The sequence below is a fragment of the Apteryx mantelli genome, chromosome 9 (genome assembly GCF_036417845.1).
Source record: "Apteryx mantelli isolate bAptMan1 chromosome 9, bAptMan1.hap1, whole genome shotgun sequence".
Classification (NCBI taxonomy): Eukaryota; Metazoa; Chordata; class Aves; order Apterygiformes; family Apterygidae; genus Apteryx; species Apteryx mantelli.
This window is the reverse complement of record NC_089986.1, coordinates 21,267,098-21,285,509: the sequence shown is the minus strand read 5'-3', so window position 1 is coordinate 21,285,509 and position 18,412 is coordinate 21,267,098. Positions and strand designations below refer to the sequence as shown.

Below are 18,412 nucleotides of genomic sequence, written 5' to 3'. Positions count from 1 at the left end.
TGTTTCTGTTTGTCCTCACTGGAGGAGAGCAGCCTAGCTAGAAAGTGGGGTATATGAGTTTGATCCCATCATTTCAGGCCCTTTTCAAAACTTCCACGTTCAACAGATACTTGTTACATTCTGCCAGCAGAATGCAAGTGCTTGTGTGTCTTATTTAGGATGATTCCTCTAGAAATATAACCAAGCGTGGTCAGGGCCGTACTGTATATGAATTGGGTGGTGTTTGTAGAAGGTGTTCTGGGAACAGTAGCTTTTGGGCGTAATCCTCAGAAAGCAAAGACAAAAGCATGCAGATCACCTCTGGAGAGCATGGGGAACAGACTTTGGGACACCCATTCTTAGATTTATAAAAAGCCTCTATCTTTTAGCAACTTTCAGCTGCTAAGTTTGCAAATTGCTTTTATTATTAGGACTAATTACAACATTTCAGCCAGTTTATATCTGATTGTACAGCAAGGCATGTATCCACAGATGAAAGAGATGCCAGCAGTGAGGGATGGGAGGAAATAACTTGACATTAAGTTAATTTAAATATGTCAGACTTTAAAACTGATTTTGTTTTTAAATGAATTTTTACTAACTTTTAAAGCTCAGTTTTCCTGATCTTCTGAAACAAAAGGACAGTCAGCAGCTCTATCTATGTTTAGGCACTTCTCTTCAGGCTTTCACTAATATTCATGAAAACCCATTTAATTGTACAGAACCTGATCCTAAACCCACAGGTATCTAGAGGGAAGTCAGCACATTTTTTGTACTTACTTGCAGAGCTGCTGTCTATCATCTGCAAGAGTTTGGGGTTAGAAAGTGCATTTTTGCCACGGATTATTGGTAACGTTTGAGATCTGTGATGTTTGTGGCCATCGTGACTAGAAGTAGAATGCATCCTGAAATGGAAAGGTATCGTTAAGGACAGGAAAAAAGAAAAAAAAAAAAAAGCAGCAGCTATCATACCTCTATGGACTTTTTTCTCGTCACTTAGAATTTTCTGCAGTACTTCTCAGAGGCTAAATAAAACAAATTCATGCAAAACTTTTCAGAGCAACAAAGATGAAGAATGAAGTCAGTGAGGTGGACAAAACAAACAGATGTGCTGCAATTTCTTGAGATCGCAGGAGACAAAAGACTCAGCATGGAAAAAAGGCATTAAACAGCTGACTGATGTTTGGACAACAGACCTTGGGGGAAGAGGAAATTGAGATTATTTCTGTTAATTCAGAATGTATGAGAAATTTATCCTGCTCATTAAAGTAATACAGCTACTAGCTGCCATGAAGGGTCTAAAATAATAACAAGACTGACAACGCAAGTAAATATATATGTTTGTGTGCGCGTGCATGTGTTTGTGTGTGCGTAGTGTATGTATTTTAAACTCCTTTGATGCCGACAAACAATATAAAATATTTACCATGAGAAGCTTAGAACTAGAATACCAACGCTTAACCTAATTTTTGAAAGGATTTGGAATCTGTAATCACTATAGCACTACAGAATTCAGCAAGATTTAGTAGCATCTCTCAAAATTCAGATCACTAATTTAAATACACTTGTATTTAAATTTTTGATAAAAGTAGCTCTATAAATTTGAGCAATTTGAAAATGTTCTAGGGACAGAATTGTTTCCTGCCCCTAGCCAAAGACTCTTTTATTTGTTGACTATTTTTACAAAAATAATTTAAAAAATTAACACTTCAGATTAAAAAAAGAAAAAAAAAGTTCCCAACTAGGGTACAAAATTTCTGGCCAGACTTTTGCCAGTCATGCTATAAAAATCCTCCTGTAATGGGTCAAAGTGGAAGGATTTGGGTGGACACCCAGGCAAACTAGCGGATTTGGGACATCTGGAAACTTGATCTTGAGATTTTTTTTTTTTTTGAAAGTCTGGTTCCATATGAACATGACACTGCACTGACATTCAGCAAATTCAAATACATAAGGGCAAGTCAGAGATGATCACAAGCAATATTTCATCCCTCAACTCACTAAAAAATGCTCTGTATTACAACTGGCCAAACAAATGGCTATTTGGACAAGAAATGATGATTTGTGATGATGTAAGGTGCAAAGGCCCTGGAGACAGCTGGAGTGTGATTTTCTTTTCTGGATTGCCACTATGTTGGTTCATTTGCAAACGTGCAGCAAAACGACAGACTCCTGAAAGCTGCTTGCCAGTCCAGCTGCGAAAATGAAATCAGTGCTGCTGCTTGAAGACTGCACAGCAGAGGAAGAAAGAAAGAGGTATGGCAAGGAAAGCATCTTTTTTGCTTTACACATCCCTCTCTGTATTAGTCATTCTGTCCCAAGATCCATGCTTATAATGGTGCATATGCTGCAGCTACACATAAATGAAAAATGTCAAGAATCCAACATATGAGGAATGGGGACCTTTACAGTCTGCTCAGATACAACCACCAACTACACAGTCAAAAGGTCACTTCCTTTCTAGTTTTACATTATCTTACATTGTTTTACATTACTAATCAAGAAAAATTTCACACTTTCTCCTAAAAGGGTCAGAAAGACTATTAAAGACATTTTGTGCCTGCAGTTTATTACTGTGCCATGGGTTAGAATGATTAAATGTTGCAACATCTAGACCAGCAAGAGTGGAGAAGAAAAGACCAGGAAAGAAAGAGACCCTCTAACTGGCAACGTGGACATAACAGTACGGGACGATGCTACTATAGCAGTGAAAAGATGCAGGTCAAGAAGACCTACTCTTAAGTTGGATTTTGGATTTTGTGTTGCTATACACCTACCCTTTCTCAACCCTGGGATATCAGGGATAACTGTAACTGCATCCATACAAATTTACCCCTAAAATAGTAAGATTCCATGAAAGCATAAGGTTGCAGACACAGGAATTCATTCAGGTTGGGAAAAACTGTGGATTATTCTTCAGATAGGGATCTTACCTGAAAACAATAGCTACTATTTCTGCAATATTTAACTTTATTGACAGTGACTAACAATTCTTCTAAAGATGACATTTTAAACAGTAACTTAGATTATAAGTGAAGTTAAAGGGACTCAATTCTTCTATGGTTTATCATTTTGGGGGCTCTGAAACGTGTTACATATTTTGTCAACTCCTTTACAATCAACACTGACGATGAGGGAGAGCTGCAAGATGAATCAAGCCCGTGATTATACCGGCGCTAACAGTGCAACGCGGCATTACCATTGCGAGAGCAGACCTGATGCCTGGCCAGAGGAGTTCGAACCTTTAAGAGTGCCATTATTCTGTGTGGCCTGAACAAATTTAAATGCAGCAGCAATTTTCCTGTTAAGAGAAAATAACTGTTAATCTGTTATGGAATGTGACATTGATTTCACCGTGCCTCTGAAGAATAAATACAGGCCTGACTAAACCTGCCACAGAGTATGAATTGGTTCATGTGTTGACCTTTCATTTTCCTACAATATGACATATAGACAAGTTCACAGTTGTAGCATGAAATTAAAAATGAAATATCATCTGAGAAGCGCGCATTTCACATTACGCAGCTGGAAAATGATCTCATGCTTTTTCAAAGGGTGGGTAGAGACTGTGTATTTTTTGATTGCTGTGGAACACTTATCTATGCGCATTAAAACCATTTTTTCCATTATATAAGTGAAAAATACAGCATTCAAGTTCCTTTATTTGGCATTTGCACAGAAATATGGTTGAGAATGGCCCAGTATAATGGGTTATAAATGCGATAGTGGTTATCATCACAATTTTACACCAGCCATGCACTCAGATGTCCAGAACATTACGATAACATTGTTTGGGTAAAAGAAAATGTCAACTTCAGTATGTCAGACTGATACTTCCAGGAGGAAATTGATACACCTGTAACTTCATTTAAGCCTAATGTCAGGCACTAATATTTAAATACTATAACATGCAGTCTATAATCAAAACAATTACCTTACAATATTGCGTTTTCCTAGATATCTGAAATTTTGCAGACAAACCCTGAAAGATAAAACAGCACATCTTCTGTTTAGCAATGGCTTCCTAATTATGAAAAAATGCTGAATCTTAGTGCTTTTGAGGAGACCTGTGGTAAATGCAAACAGAAAAGGATGCAGCAGTTCCCAGACTAGGGACACACACGGTGCAGCTAGCACTTTCCATACCCTTGTTCTCTTTCTCCATGGTTGAGGATTCCTGCTTGGTGAGGAGGCAAAATTATAGACTTGGCTGCAAGCTTCACCACTGGGAGTTAAATAACCAATCCACATTTCATTTATGAGACAGTGAAGAATTTCAGAAAACAGCTACCTGCATGGGTTCTGCACACATGCATACACTGAAATATGAGCAGACCAGCTTGGAAATAAGAAAAACAGTTAATGCTACATTACGTGGTCTTTTCATAGGGTTTGAAAGTTTTGGAGAGCTAAATTCTTCTCTTTTCTGGAGGGAAGAAGAGAATCTCAACCTCAAATAGAGGAACTAATATGAAAATCTCCTCTGCAAGGAAAACCTAAAGCATTAAGTCCCCTCCTTCATGGAAATGGCCAAAATATTGGAGGACATGGATTTTATCAGTAATATCCCATTAAAACTTGGGAAGATAATGGCAAAATAATATAAAATACAACATCTATCTCAGCCTATACCACTACACTGACAAATGCAAAGAGAAATTATTTGCAGCAGCAACTTTAGATCATCATCACTTAACATAAAGGAAAAAAAAAAAAAATCAACTAACCACAAAATGAACTTACTCTAAAATGCTGAAAAAGTCTGTTATTTCTGAGAATGGAGCTCGCAACCAGTAGGAAATCAGTGCATCTGAAAGGAGATATTAAAATACATTATGTATCTGTTACAGAGAATTAAACTTGGCCCAAAGCCTGCAAAATACACTGATAATTCTATTTTAACAGTCTTCAACAACATTTTACAACAACCCAAATAAAGTAGTGCGCATTTGCTCACCTTCTGAAATGGTTTTCATAATGTGAAGAAAACACATAAGAAGGCTTCTAGTTTCAGCTTGATCCAACTTGTCAAAGCGGAGGGTGGAGCCAATCAAAGATAAAGGTCTCATGATCTGTTGAATTCAAAGGGCCGTGTTGAGAACAGTGACAAGTTTCCAATTCTAGCAATTGCTTTCAACTTTTGCACATGTACCTTTTCACACGTGTCAGTTCTCTCACTGTTTTTTTCATTGGTACTTGGGTTAGAGTCAAGGCTCGCTAAGGAAGCTCTGGAGTCAGCATGGTTTGCTGCAGAGATAGCTATTGATGAAAAGGCTGTAAATGAAAGTCACAGCAAACATGCTAAAACAAAACATTTATGGAGACAAAAACTAATAGGGAAAATGGAAAAATTAAAATGGATCGCATGCTAGATTGACACCAGTGCTTTGAACTTTCAATAGCAAAGCCATTGATGGGTATGTTTGGTAATGAAAACATGCAACAAATTGAAGTAAAATGATCCAGTTTGCCATTATTCATGGCATTAAAATGGTTGTTTGCATTCCGTAAGGCCTGACACCCAAAGCCACCAAAATCAGTGGAAAGATTTCCATAGACTTCCTTGAATTTTGAAACGGGCTTTGGTTGAAGTGAACAAAGTAAGCTGTGTTTCTACCTTTCCATTAAGCCTAGAAAAACTAAGAATACTTGCCTCCAAGAGATTTGAGGAGTTTTCAGGAGAAACCTTGGAACTATTCTTACATCATGCAGAGACTGCAAGAATGGACTCACGCATGGGAATGTGTGAGAGCCTGAATGCTGGCATCACTACAAGGCAGGAGAGCAAGTGAAGCAGTGGAAAAAGAGCCACTTCACAAGAGAAATAAAATCAATCCAAAAAACACCCCAAGGGAAGAGAAACATTGTACGCCATGTTTCCCTGCATATATATAAAATGGGTTAATGATATCCTTCATGAATACTAAGCAGAAAGCACAATGGACTGAGATACACAGAAATCCACCTGTGTGCACCATTAATCTTTCATTTATACCTGCTATAGAGTTCAGAACATCTTTGGAAAAGGAAGTATCCACCGAGTTTGCATGTTTCATCGCTGTCTGGCTCTGAAATCCTCCAGCTGTGCTCAAGTCATCCCTAGATCCCTGTATTTTGAAGCAAACAGAAGAACTAACTCAGCAACATGATATCGCTCCTAAGTTTTATAATTACAGCACACCCGATATGCTTTTTTTAAGACACTGAGCTTGAAAACCCACTTTCAACTGATGGGGCATGACAGTCTTAGAAGATCAAGGCTTACTATAACACACTGAAGAGTTACCTGCAATGTGAAACCATCCCACAAGTGGAGTTCAAAATGACAGATCAAGTCTGTGTTTGCTTCTGAAACATTTGCATAGCTTAGGAAAGGAGCATTAAATGCTGTCAGCAATTATCAGATGAAAGAGGTTGTTTTGCTGGAAGGACTAAAGGACACAGCGCCCCTGCAGAAATCTGTTCCTAGTTTTTAGAGCCAGGCTATGATTACTATACATCTAACTCTTCAAGGAATAAGCCCACACGCTCCTCCAAATGCCCAGTTTATACAGACTTTTTCTATGGTGGAAAAGCTGTTTTAAGATCTTGATGTATCCTTTCCCTCCTTCAGCTCCTCATATATATTCTCTCTACATCCTGCTTCAGTTCACCATCCCTCTGCTGTACCAATAAAACTGTTTGCAGGGCCATGACGCAACCTTGAAAAGAATCCATGAGTGATGGGAATTTTGCTTTCCACTAATGCAGGCCATTTCGGCACTCTGGTTTATAAACACAGCCCCACAAGGTTACCTTGGGTGAGGGGAAAAGGAGGAAAGAAAGGATAGCAAAGGACAGCTGAAAGAAAAGGAACTTCTTAAAAGGACTTTGCTTTTGGAAATCACGTTCACATAGCCACGTGTCCAAAGTTTCTTGTTGACGTAATTCGGGGAGTTTTCTCTCCGTCACCACCATCAGATGAAAAGCCTTAAGTGCCCATGTTTGAGCACAGATAAAGCAGGAGGGCTGACTAAAATGAGTCATTTTACTTGGAATCAAAGAAGAGTGAGAGAAGTTGCACCAGCAATGCAGGACTCTCAGCAGAGGCACCACTAACATCTAAATACAGGCCAGCGACAAACTGGAGCCACCCCAATGCCCCTGAAGTAAGTGCACACCGTTAGCTGTGTCCGTGCCCGTAGCCACGGCTCGGGGCAGCTGCGAGCGAGCGTGCTGCATGGCGCAGGCCAGGCCCGGGCGCAGGGGCTCCCGGCACCCCGTGGGCCCCCCCTCCGGCCACGCGGCGGGGCCAGGCACCCTTCGGGACAGCCGAGGCTCCGAAACGGACACCGTAAACGCCCTCCGTCCTCATGCGCTGGCTTCGCAGGTCGCTAGTTTTCCATGTCATGACAAGGCCATGTAGAAACATCTTTGAACTGAACCTGCTGCGTGTTAACAAATCAGCATTTCCAGAACTGCGTTGTGCTGGCACATTTCTGACCGGCAGGAATTCAGACGTATTCCCACCCGACCGAGTTTTAGACCCCAGCCTGACCCTCGCACTGGTCTGAACAATCACATCAATTACCTGATTGGAAGTATTGATATTGAAAAGGAACATGTCCTTCATGTAAATCCTTGGCATGTTGTCCAAAAGCATACCATAGAGTGGCATGTAGAGGTTTGCTATTTGTGCCTGTTTTGCCTAAAAATAAAAGAAAGAAACAAATCTGAAGAAACTAATTCATGTATACTGATAGCTGAGGAAGTTTCATATTTCTTTAGTACTACATGAAAACAGTGAAGAAAAAAGAATAAAAAGTTTCTTTACCGGCTCTGCATATCGATCATCAAATGAATGTTTTGCCATTAAATTTTTAAGCACAGCCAAAGCTAAGTGCCTAATATCCTGGTCTTCTTGCAAGGCAAAACCAACCTCCCGCAGCAGTACTCCAATTAAGAAATGTTTACGGCAAAATTCATTGGTCAAAGTGTACTCTGGAATATCTTTGAACAGACAGACAAGAATATCTGTATTAATACACAGGTTGCATATAAAGATCCTTGCCCATTTTCCAAATTTTCAGTAATTTCTATTGCTTTAAACCACTGATAAACTCTGATTTCCTGACCTGACTGTCCCATCTGAATCCCTCACGCTTGTGAGAATGAACTGATCTTAGTATTTCCAGAAATCTTGCAGTTTTTAAGATTTAAAAATGAAAGACAATGTGCATGTGCATACACATTACAACACGAGAAATTCAAATGTTTCACACACAATGAATAAGACTCTGTTCACTTCTTTGAGGCACAGAGTCCAAACTGTTATTCCCATATTCTAGCTAGAAGAGTTCTGAAACACAGAGGTCCAGACCAATTCTGCTTTTACAAAAGGTGGATAATTTGTGCCAGAATTTGCCACAATTCAGTGGCAATGGTGGAAGTACATATTTAAGCTCTTGATGCACAATTCTACTTACTCCTTGTGCAGTCATTTTGTTCATACCTGATGTTCGATACTCCTGTCCTGATTCTGAAGGCGTCACGGGGTCTTGATTTGTCATAAATACAAAACAGCAATAGGCAAAAATCATGCATTTTTACTGAAACTTACTTTGATACTTTAGTATAAATATATATATATATATTTATTTATTTTTGGTACTTGACTGAAAACCCAGAAATTTCAGTGAAACAGATTCTACTGCTCTGTGCTTTAAATAAAATGTTGAACAATTGTTTCATATAAAATAGCTGATGAGCAAACAGTTTTAATTCACTATGCACAAGAAATAACTACAATAAGCTTCAAGTTTTTAACTCTGTTGAAACAGCATGAAATGGCCAGATCACTTTCTTCATCAAATACTGCTGGAAACAGATTTCTTCAAAACAAGGGCAAAGAATCTGTGGTGCTCAACAGATGATAGAGGCACAGCTTCTACCTGTGTGGGCTATGCCATGCAAGCACCCCACCTCCCCTACTGTCCCCAGCCAGTGCTGTAAGTGCTACAAAATGAACTGTTAACCAATGCTCTGCACTTCTCCAAAGTCTGCTGCTTGGAGAACATACATTTCCTACAGCTTCATAGCAGGTAGGAACACCAGATCTCATCTGTGTTTAACTTATTCACTGCAAAGGAGTTACCTCCCACCTCCTCACTGGACTAGCAGGGATTGCATATATTTACAGATACACTGAAACCACATTATTTTTGTCACACATTTAAGTATCACACCTGAAAAGCCATTTGGGGCTTTCATACCTAATGTGCAGATGATGTTTCCCCGAGTTAATTGTTCTCTGCTCTTTGATTTGATAATTAATTCTACCCTACAGAAATCATCACGGGGGGGGGGATCGTTACCTGGGATGTTTGCAGACCGTATGGGCAGGCACAGAGGGATAAAGTGCTCATGGTGACAAACTTCTTGGAGAAAGTCAAACTTGAACTGATGTAAAGTCTGAAAAATCACAACAGTCAATGGCTCAGTTCACATTAAAACCAGGAAAATGGTAAGACGGAGTTGTAGGAATGTTCTTCTCTATCTCAAAATCCATACTCACATCCCACAGTGAAACCTTTGAGCTTATTATGCCACACTACAGTTTAGAATAAACATTTGGTTTTCTTCTCTTTTATCAAAGGAACTTGTCACAGTCAGACAAGCTTTATTATGAATTCCTTGAATATGATTTTTTCATTGAAGCTGGATTAATAAATCTAAGTTTGATTTAAGCTACATATTTAAGGCATATTTAAAGTAACACTGACTCTTCCTCATGGTATATACTACAGCACAGTCTTAGGGAAGTATCTTCTCTGGTTCAGACCGTTATCATCATAATGTGCTTTTTCTCTCTCTTTTTTTTTTTCTCTCTCTTTTTTTTTTTGTTTTTTTTTGTCAACCAAATACAAGGTTTCAGCCACACAGGCCTGATTCAAAGCTTATTGAAATTGGTGGAAACTTCCTCTATTGATGTCAGTTAGTTCCAAGCTTCTAGGGATTTGGGTATTATGTATCACCAACTGGAGTCACATTCTTTAAAATCAGTACTGGGATGATATATTCATTAGACTGTACTTATGTTTTAACAAACACTGCAAACACAGAAAAAAGATAATGCCCACACTGTTATGTTTCTTAGCATATTTTAATAAAAATGATTAATCAAATTATTTCATTAATATCACCCTCGCAAGAAATCATCCAAAAATCTTTTGTTGAGCCTAGCAACTCACTTGAGAACTAATCATTCCCACTATATCAATGAGACTCTGAAAAATAAAGATATTAAATGACACCCAGTAATAAGCTTTTACTTCCATCTTCTCATTCCATTCTTCTAACAGCATAAAATAGGCATTCAGGATTACCAACACAACAGCGTATCAGTCCAGGCCAAACATTTGCCCTAGCATTAGAAAGTACTTGCAAAGATCTCAAACCGGCTGTGTTTTTAAATCTTTGTAAATCTTTGCTAACTTGTATCATTCTGCAGCCACAATCAGGCTAGCACACCTGGAACATACACTTTTTTACAATCTGTTGAGTAGAGGATGATGGGAAAATTTTCCCAGAAATTACACCATAGTACCTCATAAAAATACAGTTGGATATGGAATTCAGGATCTGATGACAAGCAAAGAAATGAGGCACCTGGAATATGCTTTCCAAGAGGAACTGTGGCATTTCCAGGGAATATAAACTAACATTGAAATGAACTATAATGAAGTATTTCAACTTTTGGATATTTCTCAAAACTCTGTGCTGATAATTTGACTTTCAGATCGATGTTTAAATGTTGAAATATGGAATGTCATGAATGAAATTTCTGTAGAACAGAAATTACAATGTTTCATTCATAATTAAAATAAATTCAGACTGCAGGATTACACTGATAAACCCACAAACTATTTATTCAAGCAGCAACAAATGCTTTTAAGTTTTATGAAGGTCAGGTTACAGTAAAATCTTTTTGATATGTAAACAACCACTTAAAGAAGCAAAGGACACAAAGAAATGAAGACAACCCTGCAGTAAACTTTAATGACTGACTCTTGTTTACGTATCTGATTGAACATGAAAACAATACAAGATATTGGCCTTTCCTTGAGGTCAGAAATCTCAGATGTGATTTTATGCATGTTGTTTAAATGCTGTAAAGCCCGTTTCACTGGCACATCTGTCTCAAACCCGCAATGATTCTGCTTTAAAACGTCCTGGCAGATTGCTCCGAGATGAAGCCATGTGGGAGGCAACACACAGGCACTTACTGCAAAGCAGGAGCTAAACTCTGCTCTGCACACTGAGTAATCGCAGACTTTTCTACTGGCCATTAATTGACTTACAAAATTAAACATCTGTCTTTGTGGCTAGATGCATTTAGTGAAGTTTGAAAAATGTGGAAACTATTTTCAGATTGCCTAATATTATTTACAGAATTATAGACTTCAGGCTATGACATTAATGCTGAAAGGCTCCATTCTAAATCTGTTCCAGAGAGTATGTGAAAGATCCGAGCAGAGCGTGATGTATGGTTTCAGTAAAAAGTGATAATCTCATTCATTACCTACAAATACCCAGATCAGCACTGAAGAATTATAAAAAAGTTAATGGACAAAAATTTTGTAAGCTTTTTTGGGAAAGATGAGTACCTTGAGTATGTTGTTATCTATTATCTTATATACTCCTGTATAACAGTTAAGAAACTCAGCTACGTAGGAGAAAAAGCCTGTGACTCATCTGATGGACAGAGAGTGAAGGAATCAAGCTGAATAATTTGGGAACCTCCTACAGTTTGAAATTTATTGGCCAAACTGTACCACTATAGAAGAAACTATATTCAGTACAGAAGAAAATCAGCCTGCAGGAAATTTTTCCTTCTGGCAAATACAAGCTAATTTGGAGCAGGTTTGCTCCTTGCATCAATGAGGTAAGAGCATAACATCTCAGTTACTTTGAATTAATGATAAGTTCTCACTTAAGTTTACGCAGCGGTACATGATAAGGCCTCATATGCCCTTATTTTACCCCCCCCCCCCCAAAAAAAAAAAAGATTACCAACTGTTGGTGATCTTTATAGACCAAACCACTAGTGTACTCTCCCCTGCCACTGCTGCCAAAAGAAAAAATATATATCAAAGCTTAAATTCAAAGCACTCCTGACTGGTCAGGCTTTCGCATGCTTTGGGCTGATCTGTCCTTGCAGAGCCTACTCTTGAAGGACTGAGTGAGCAGTAGCTTGGACACAGCTGTTACCTGCCAGAGAGGGGAACAGATACCTTGAAAACAAAAAAACTTTAGAAACGTAATTTTTGTTGATAGTTTAGGCCCAGACTGATAATTACTAACAATATTTACTACCTAGCCAAGGTTTACATGCAGCACTTGTTAATGCTTCATTCATCTGCAAGGGAAAAATGTTCTAATCTCACAGTACTCCCACATAAGTTGATTTTTACACATCTTCTGGAAACAGTCATACCAGTTAGTTTCACATTGGACAAAGAGTCCATCTGCAAGGAATTTTTTACAAAATTAAGGCTTCAACCATAACACACAAATTTTTCTGCCAACTCAAGTTCTGAGCATGGTGAAACCATGGAATAGATCATGAATAGCTTCAACCTTGGGGGGAGGGGGGGAAAAAAGAAAAACAAAACACACCGATACCTTGCTATCTCCTGTTCCAAACATACTTATATAATTGTTGACCATCTTGAATACAAATCCACGATCCATAAAGGTGAAGCAGCGCTAAAGAAAGGAAGGAAGAATTATGATTTTATAGTCCAAAAAAGCAGTACATGGTCTGACTTACCTGGTTGTCTGCCTTGCCTCACCTAAAATTTGCATCACTTGGGCTGGGGAAGCCAGCCTTATAGCAGGGCAAAGAAAATGGGGGAACTGGTGAATCCGCCGCCCCCCCCCTCTTTTTTTTAAAGTAGTAATAAATTGATCAAACTTTTCATTTTCATTCTGTCTACAGCCTAAAATAGCTATCACAATGTACAGTACACTAGGAGAAAGCTTATCTGATGAAACAGTCATTCGTGTACTGTAACACTCAATAACTAGAGGTGGTGTGCGATGGGAGCTGACCTGAATATCTCCTTCAGTGACAGAGCAATGATTCTTGAGAAATCAATCCAGCCAACGTACTCACTGTCTGCAAACTACATTATCGCTCCGGGAGCAAATACTCAAGCTGCTACATTGCATTATGATGAGAACAGTGCTCTTGCTGACTGATGAAGCTAAATAGCTGGAAGGTGTAAAGGTTTTTGACAGCCTTGGTACTACGGTTACTGACATTTTTTCTTTGCAGAGTCAGACGACCAGATAGGGAATGTAATCTTGGATCCCCTGCTTCTTTGGTGCTCTTGAACTCTGCAAGACCAGCAAATCCCCCCCACCATGTTTTGCAACATAGCATACAAATTTGGCTGCTGCAAACTCCAATCTGGAGAAAACCAGATCATCTCTAACCTATGCAATTCTTTCTGGCAGACTAGATTTGAAAAGAAAGCAAAACAGAACCGTCTGCCTTATCATGTAGCAGAGCATTACCAACTCCCCTGCTTACATGAGTAACACAAAAATAACATGCAAAATCGCAACAGCACCACAGCTGCAACACCACACAATTACTAAGCCCCTCCACCTATGCTCCTGCCTCAAATCAACATAATCTTCCAAATGATATAACACTATGGAGAGATACAGTTTAATGCCAATATATTTGCAGCAGCTTCCATATTAAACTGTCACCAGAGGCCAACACAGTGGACAGTAGATCTATCATTTGTTTTACTTATGTATGACAGGAGAAAAAACACACCTTCAGCTTGTGTTTTCCTGATAACCTCATAGGAACATTTTACTGCTGGTATACAGCTCTCCCCTAACACTGTGCTTCAGCCTGTCACAAAAAGCTTTGAGCCTGTGTTTCAGTGTATATGATGTACAGTGTTCTGTACTTCATTGACAGTTCTGTACTTTGTTTCCTCCCTCCAAAAGTTTATTTCTAGTTAAGTGGCTGGCCATCCCACCTATTGAGTGGCATTTTTCCTTCCCATGCCCCACAGCTAATTCAATGTTGGGAAAGTCAACATGACTGAGAAATATTAGGACAAGAAGAAAAAAAAATGCAACTGCTATCAGTGACTTCTCTAAAGCACATATGCGTTTTCTTATATTTGGTAAATGAGAGGGCATTACAGAGTTAAAAAGGTAGATCACAGTATTTCACACAATACTTGCAATTTGCTTATACTGGTATGTAAAAACTTCATACTCCAGTTATTAGGAAATACTAATCCACCCATGAACAGTCAGAGCTACAGTGTTTAAAGAAAACATACTAGCTCAATTGTAACCACAGTTCCATTCCTTCGCAAACTCTTTTTTTTTTTTTTTTTTTTATAATAATTGAATGTAATGTAAGAATTTGTAGAATTTGCAAACTCAGGCTTCTTCAAAAGAAGAGAGATATATAAAGCAGATTTAGATAAAGCTTTTGCATTCTCAAAGACCCAAGGGCATAGAAAAACTGAACTATATGTCAGTAATAAACTTGGAAATTCAGTCATTGTTCATGCAGAATTGTTTTTATTTCCTTCAACTAGAGTGGAATATCCTCAACTTTGCATTAAGTATGGGCAAATAAGTGCATATGCTGTAATGACAGAACATCTCACCTTGAGAAATCTGGCAGTGCTGTGGTTTGCATTTCTGGTTTCTTCAAGAGCATCTTTGTACTTCCAAAGAACATGATCTGCCAAGACCATCACAAGCATATCTAGCTCAGTTTGAAATGATTCTGGAAACCTCTGAGTTCGAGAAACCTAAGCAGGGAACACATCATCACTTGAGAGTGTATGATGTTGCACATTAAACCTGAAAATACATTCAGGCCAAGAGTAAAGGCAACACAACACAGATCATTCAATATAAAAGATAAAAATATGTCTAGATTTCCATGGACACATTCCAAGTATAAAACCCAAATGAAAGTCTTGTACATAGGAAACAGGGAAATGTAATTCTCAGAACATAGCACAAGTACAGGAAGGGCAGCTTTGAAATCCAGGCAAAAGAAAGGCCAAAATAGAAAACAAAAACAAAAATACACCCACAACACTGACCTCCAGCTATGTCAGGTTTGCCCAAAACAGAGTAGACTCTCTAAATCATTCATTTATCATCTGACATACCCATCTACTGGTCACCCAGCTGACATTAGAGACTTCTCATTCCACTCTAATCCATCCATTACAAAGCTGCGGCAAATGAACTTTAGGTCCACCGCTTCTGTTAATTTTTTAATTGAAAGCAACATACACACTTACCTTTGTTTTGTTTGTATCAACCAAGTGCTGTGCCATTGATTTTAAAATAACTGCAAAGAAGAACCAGGAATGCTGTTCAAAAGAAGAAGAAAAAAGATTAGAAAAACAGTTACCTGATAGATATTTACCACCCAAATTCCATTCTGTAGAGATGGTCTGCATTTCTCAACAGTGCACATGGGTAGACTCTCCATGACAAATAAATTAAGAGCCTGAGTTCTGTGTATTTGAGTAACTTTGGATCCTGTCCTTTAGAGAGCTGAAGCCAACTCAAGGGTTACAAGAATCAGAGGCCTTCACTGATCAGGCACTTTGTACTTGTGGCTCTTCGGTTTTCAAGGAATAAGGAGTCCACAAATACTATTCTTATAATCCTTCCATTCCTACTGAGGTCTGTCTTCATTCTGTGTGTGTAGATAACTCTGGCAGAAACGCATGATGCAGAGAAGAGAAGTGGAGAATAAATTGCTCTATTAGTTTCAACAGAGTGATAATTTGGCCCAGAATAAGATGGCACTTCTTCAAATACTATTTGTAATAGTGAATAGGTGGCATACAGATTGATACTTTAGGAGATACGTGATAAAAAATATACTCAAAAAGCTCTCACACTGCACAACAACCACCAGCACTTTCTAATGTTCCAGGTTTCTTACAGACTAGCTTCTCTACCTTCTTTTTTTTTTTTTTTTCTTTTTTTTCTCCTAGCATTTTTGCCACTCTGGTGGCTCAGCACAGAAAACGAGAACTGTTTGGCTCTAAACAGCTGAGTATGTCTTTGCTATTGGGAACTTCTGAGCTGAACTAGCTAGCTCTTAAATCATATGCTGTAGACTCATTGATGGGGATTGCATGTGTATGACTTACAGCTGGTTTGATGTGATGAAATGCATGTTGGTCAACACACTAGAGTGAATCAAAGCCTCATTCTCATTTTTCTCACTGCCAAAGGCAGCAGCTGAAATCAGATATAAATGTCCCCCTTACACATGAATATTTTCCCTACAACTTCTAAAATAAAAATTAAAACAAATTATCCTAAGAGTAATTTCTCGCATCATATTATGTAAGAATTAGGTTTCTCACACTAGCTGAGCACTAACAGAAAGGATGAATGGTATTATGCAAACCAAAGTATTTTGAAAAATGTTATGTTCAGAAGCTGTAGCAAGTCTGACAAAGTTATTGAATTGTCATGGGATTTGATATGTGCAAAGCTCATATGGCAAAGGGGGAGGGGAAAAAGAGATAGGACAAGTGAGGTTCAGGCAGAAACTAGTGTTAATGGCACAAATGTGCTAATTCAAAGTGTCATTTACCTTTAAAACCTGTTTTACTGTTACTTGGTCATTTAACTTCAGAAGACCAGTCATATTCTTGGCCAGCTCTTCATGAACAGTCCTTTCTTCAAATGATTTGGTCCTGAACACGTACTAAAGAAGGGGGGGAGGGGAGGGAAAAATCATTAAAATGTATATAAAAACACATATACAAAGTCTCAGTAGGAGAAGATAAAATTATTTATACATCACTAAAAACAATGAACAACCATTGCTTGCCAAAATAACTTGAATGAAAAATTCACACAAAGTTTAATTCACCTAGCAATAATGGCTACACTACTCCCCTACAAAACCTGAATTTTAAGCAGAACTTCCTACTGATTTCAACCTAATTTGAACCAAGAGGAATTTCTGCTTAAAATCATTGCTATGAAGTATTTTTTCCAATAGGGCATAAGATCCTGGGATTCTTCTAAACTGCCTTTCACCATGGGAAGACAAGAATAATCAAGCAGAGGAAGTAAGGAGGGTTTTTCACCCCCCTAGTCAGGGCCAATTTTTCACTTGCTCCTTTCTTCCAGTGTCAACAGCTAGTCAGAGCTGGTAGCAACTCTTCATCCTGAAAGGTGTAGAGCACCCACTAGAACTGACAGATGGGGAAAACTATATCCTCTTCTAGAAATCAACCCCTGAAGAAAAGAATTCCTCTATCAAATTGCTCAGAAGTCATAGATCTAGTACGAGTTTTATTCAACATTTTATTAAGCTAATAATTTGCTGCTGAAATTCATTATTGCTTCCCTCAAACAAGAGCACTGCCACTGTATCAATTATGAGCAAATACCTTTTCAGTACAAACAGGTAGGCAAAAGAAAGGAATATCACTTCAAAATTCTTATTAATATTCAGCCTCGTTTCCAAAACAGATCTCATAAGCCGTTCCCTACGCAATTTGGCTCTTCTGGGTCCACTTAACTAAGACTAAGCTTTGTATTAATACTGTATCTGAGTGATAATTCTGAATTTACTTGTTCCCAAAACAGCATCTCTAAAGCAGGCATCACTGAATTTGTTTCCTTACAGATGGATAATGGAGACTAACAGTCACTTGCTTTTGGCCACTGCTGGCAATGGAATAACAGGCTAAACAGATTTTTGGTGTGGCCTGATAACGGCCTGTTATTGCAAAGATTTAGCTGCAACAGGCGTCTATTTCCAAAGTTACTGAGTAGAAGAGATACTTAATACTCGTTGAATTAACTACACTTAAATGTTACATAGGATGTTATTTTGCAGCCTGAATTTCTCAGAATTCCTCTGGGTTTAATTCAGGATATTTGAAACTAGAATTTGATTACTACATTGCTGAAATGCGACACCTATAAACATGTACTTTCTGAAAGTATGAAAGTAAATCCATACTGTGGAACTATCAACCAACAGCCATCAACACTGAAATTAAGAGTTTTCCCATCTAGTAACCTAACTCCTACTGCATTTTCGTTATCCTACCCATGAACTTGCTTACATGAAGTTTCAGGGTTCATAAGGAATGTATTTGCTTTCACTTTGTTCTTAAAGTTAACCTAAAAAACTGCTACATCACATGTACTAGTCATAATTCACAAATGAAACGTATGTTATGAAAGCGACTTATTTCACAGTGAATCAGCATATCATTGCAATTAGAAGTCCACACAGACATTTGTCACTCAGAACTTCTTTCCGTGACTACGGGGGAGCTCGCATTTCTGTTGTGACCAACATTAGGGCTGTCACCACCGAACCAGAGCAGACCAAGAGGCAAAG

At 38.4% G+C, this 18,412-nt stretch overlaps 1 protein-coding gene across 5 annotated transcripts in view; it reads right to left on the bottom strand.

Moving 5' to 3' along the window:
- DOCK10 (dedicator of cytokinesis 10) overlaps positions 1-18,412 on the bottom strand; it is a 171,995-nt gene that overhangs the window by 27,255 nt on the left and 126,328 nt on the right. For 4 of the 5 annotated variants that reach the window (XM_067301916.1, XM_067301913.1, XM_067301914.1 and 1 more), the window contains exons 26-40: positions 16,640-16,753; positions 15,321-15,392; positions 14,670-14,816; positions 12,643-12,726; positions 9,333-9,429; positions 8,471-8,515; positions 7,793-7,968; positions 7,550-7,666; positions 5,975-6,086; positions 5,132-5,253; positions 4,937-5,051; positions 4,723-4,789; positions 3,914-3,961; positions 3,179-3,280; positions 760-884 (exon numbers count right to left, since the gene is read on the bottom strand). In XM_067301916.1, the coding sequence (XP_067158017.1) occupies positions 760-884; positions 3,179-3,280; positions 3,914-3,961; positions 4,723-4,789; positions 4,937-5,051; positions 5,132-5,253; positions 5,975-6,086; positions 7,550-7,666; positions 7,793-7,968; positions 8,471-8,515; positions 9,333-9,429; positions 12,643-12,726; positions 14,670-14,816; positions 15,321-15,392; positions 16,640-16,753 (1,543 nt within the window). The remainder of the gene's footprint in view (positions 1-759; positions 885-3,178; positions 3,281-3,913; positions 3,962-4,722; positions 4,790-4,936; positions 5,052-5,131; positions 5,254-5,974; positions 6,087-7,549; positions 7,667-7,792; positions 7,969-8,470; positions 8,516-9,332; positions 9,430-12,642; positions 12,727-14,669; positions 14,817-15,320; positions 15,393-16,639; positions 16,754-18,412) is intronic. The other variant, XM_067301915.1, reaches the window with a different exon arrangement.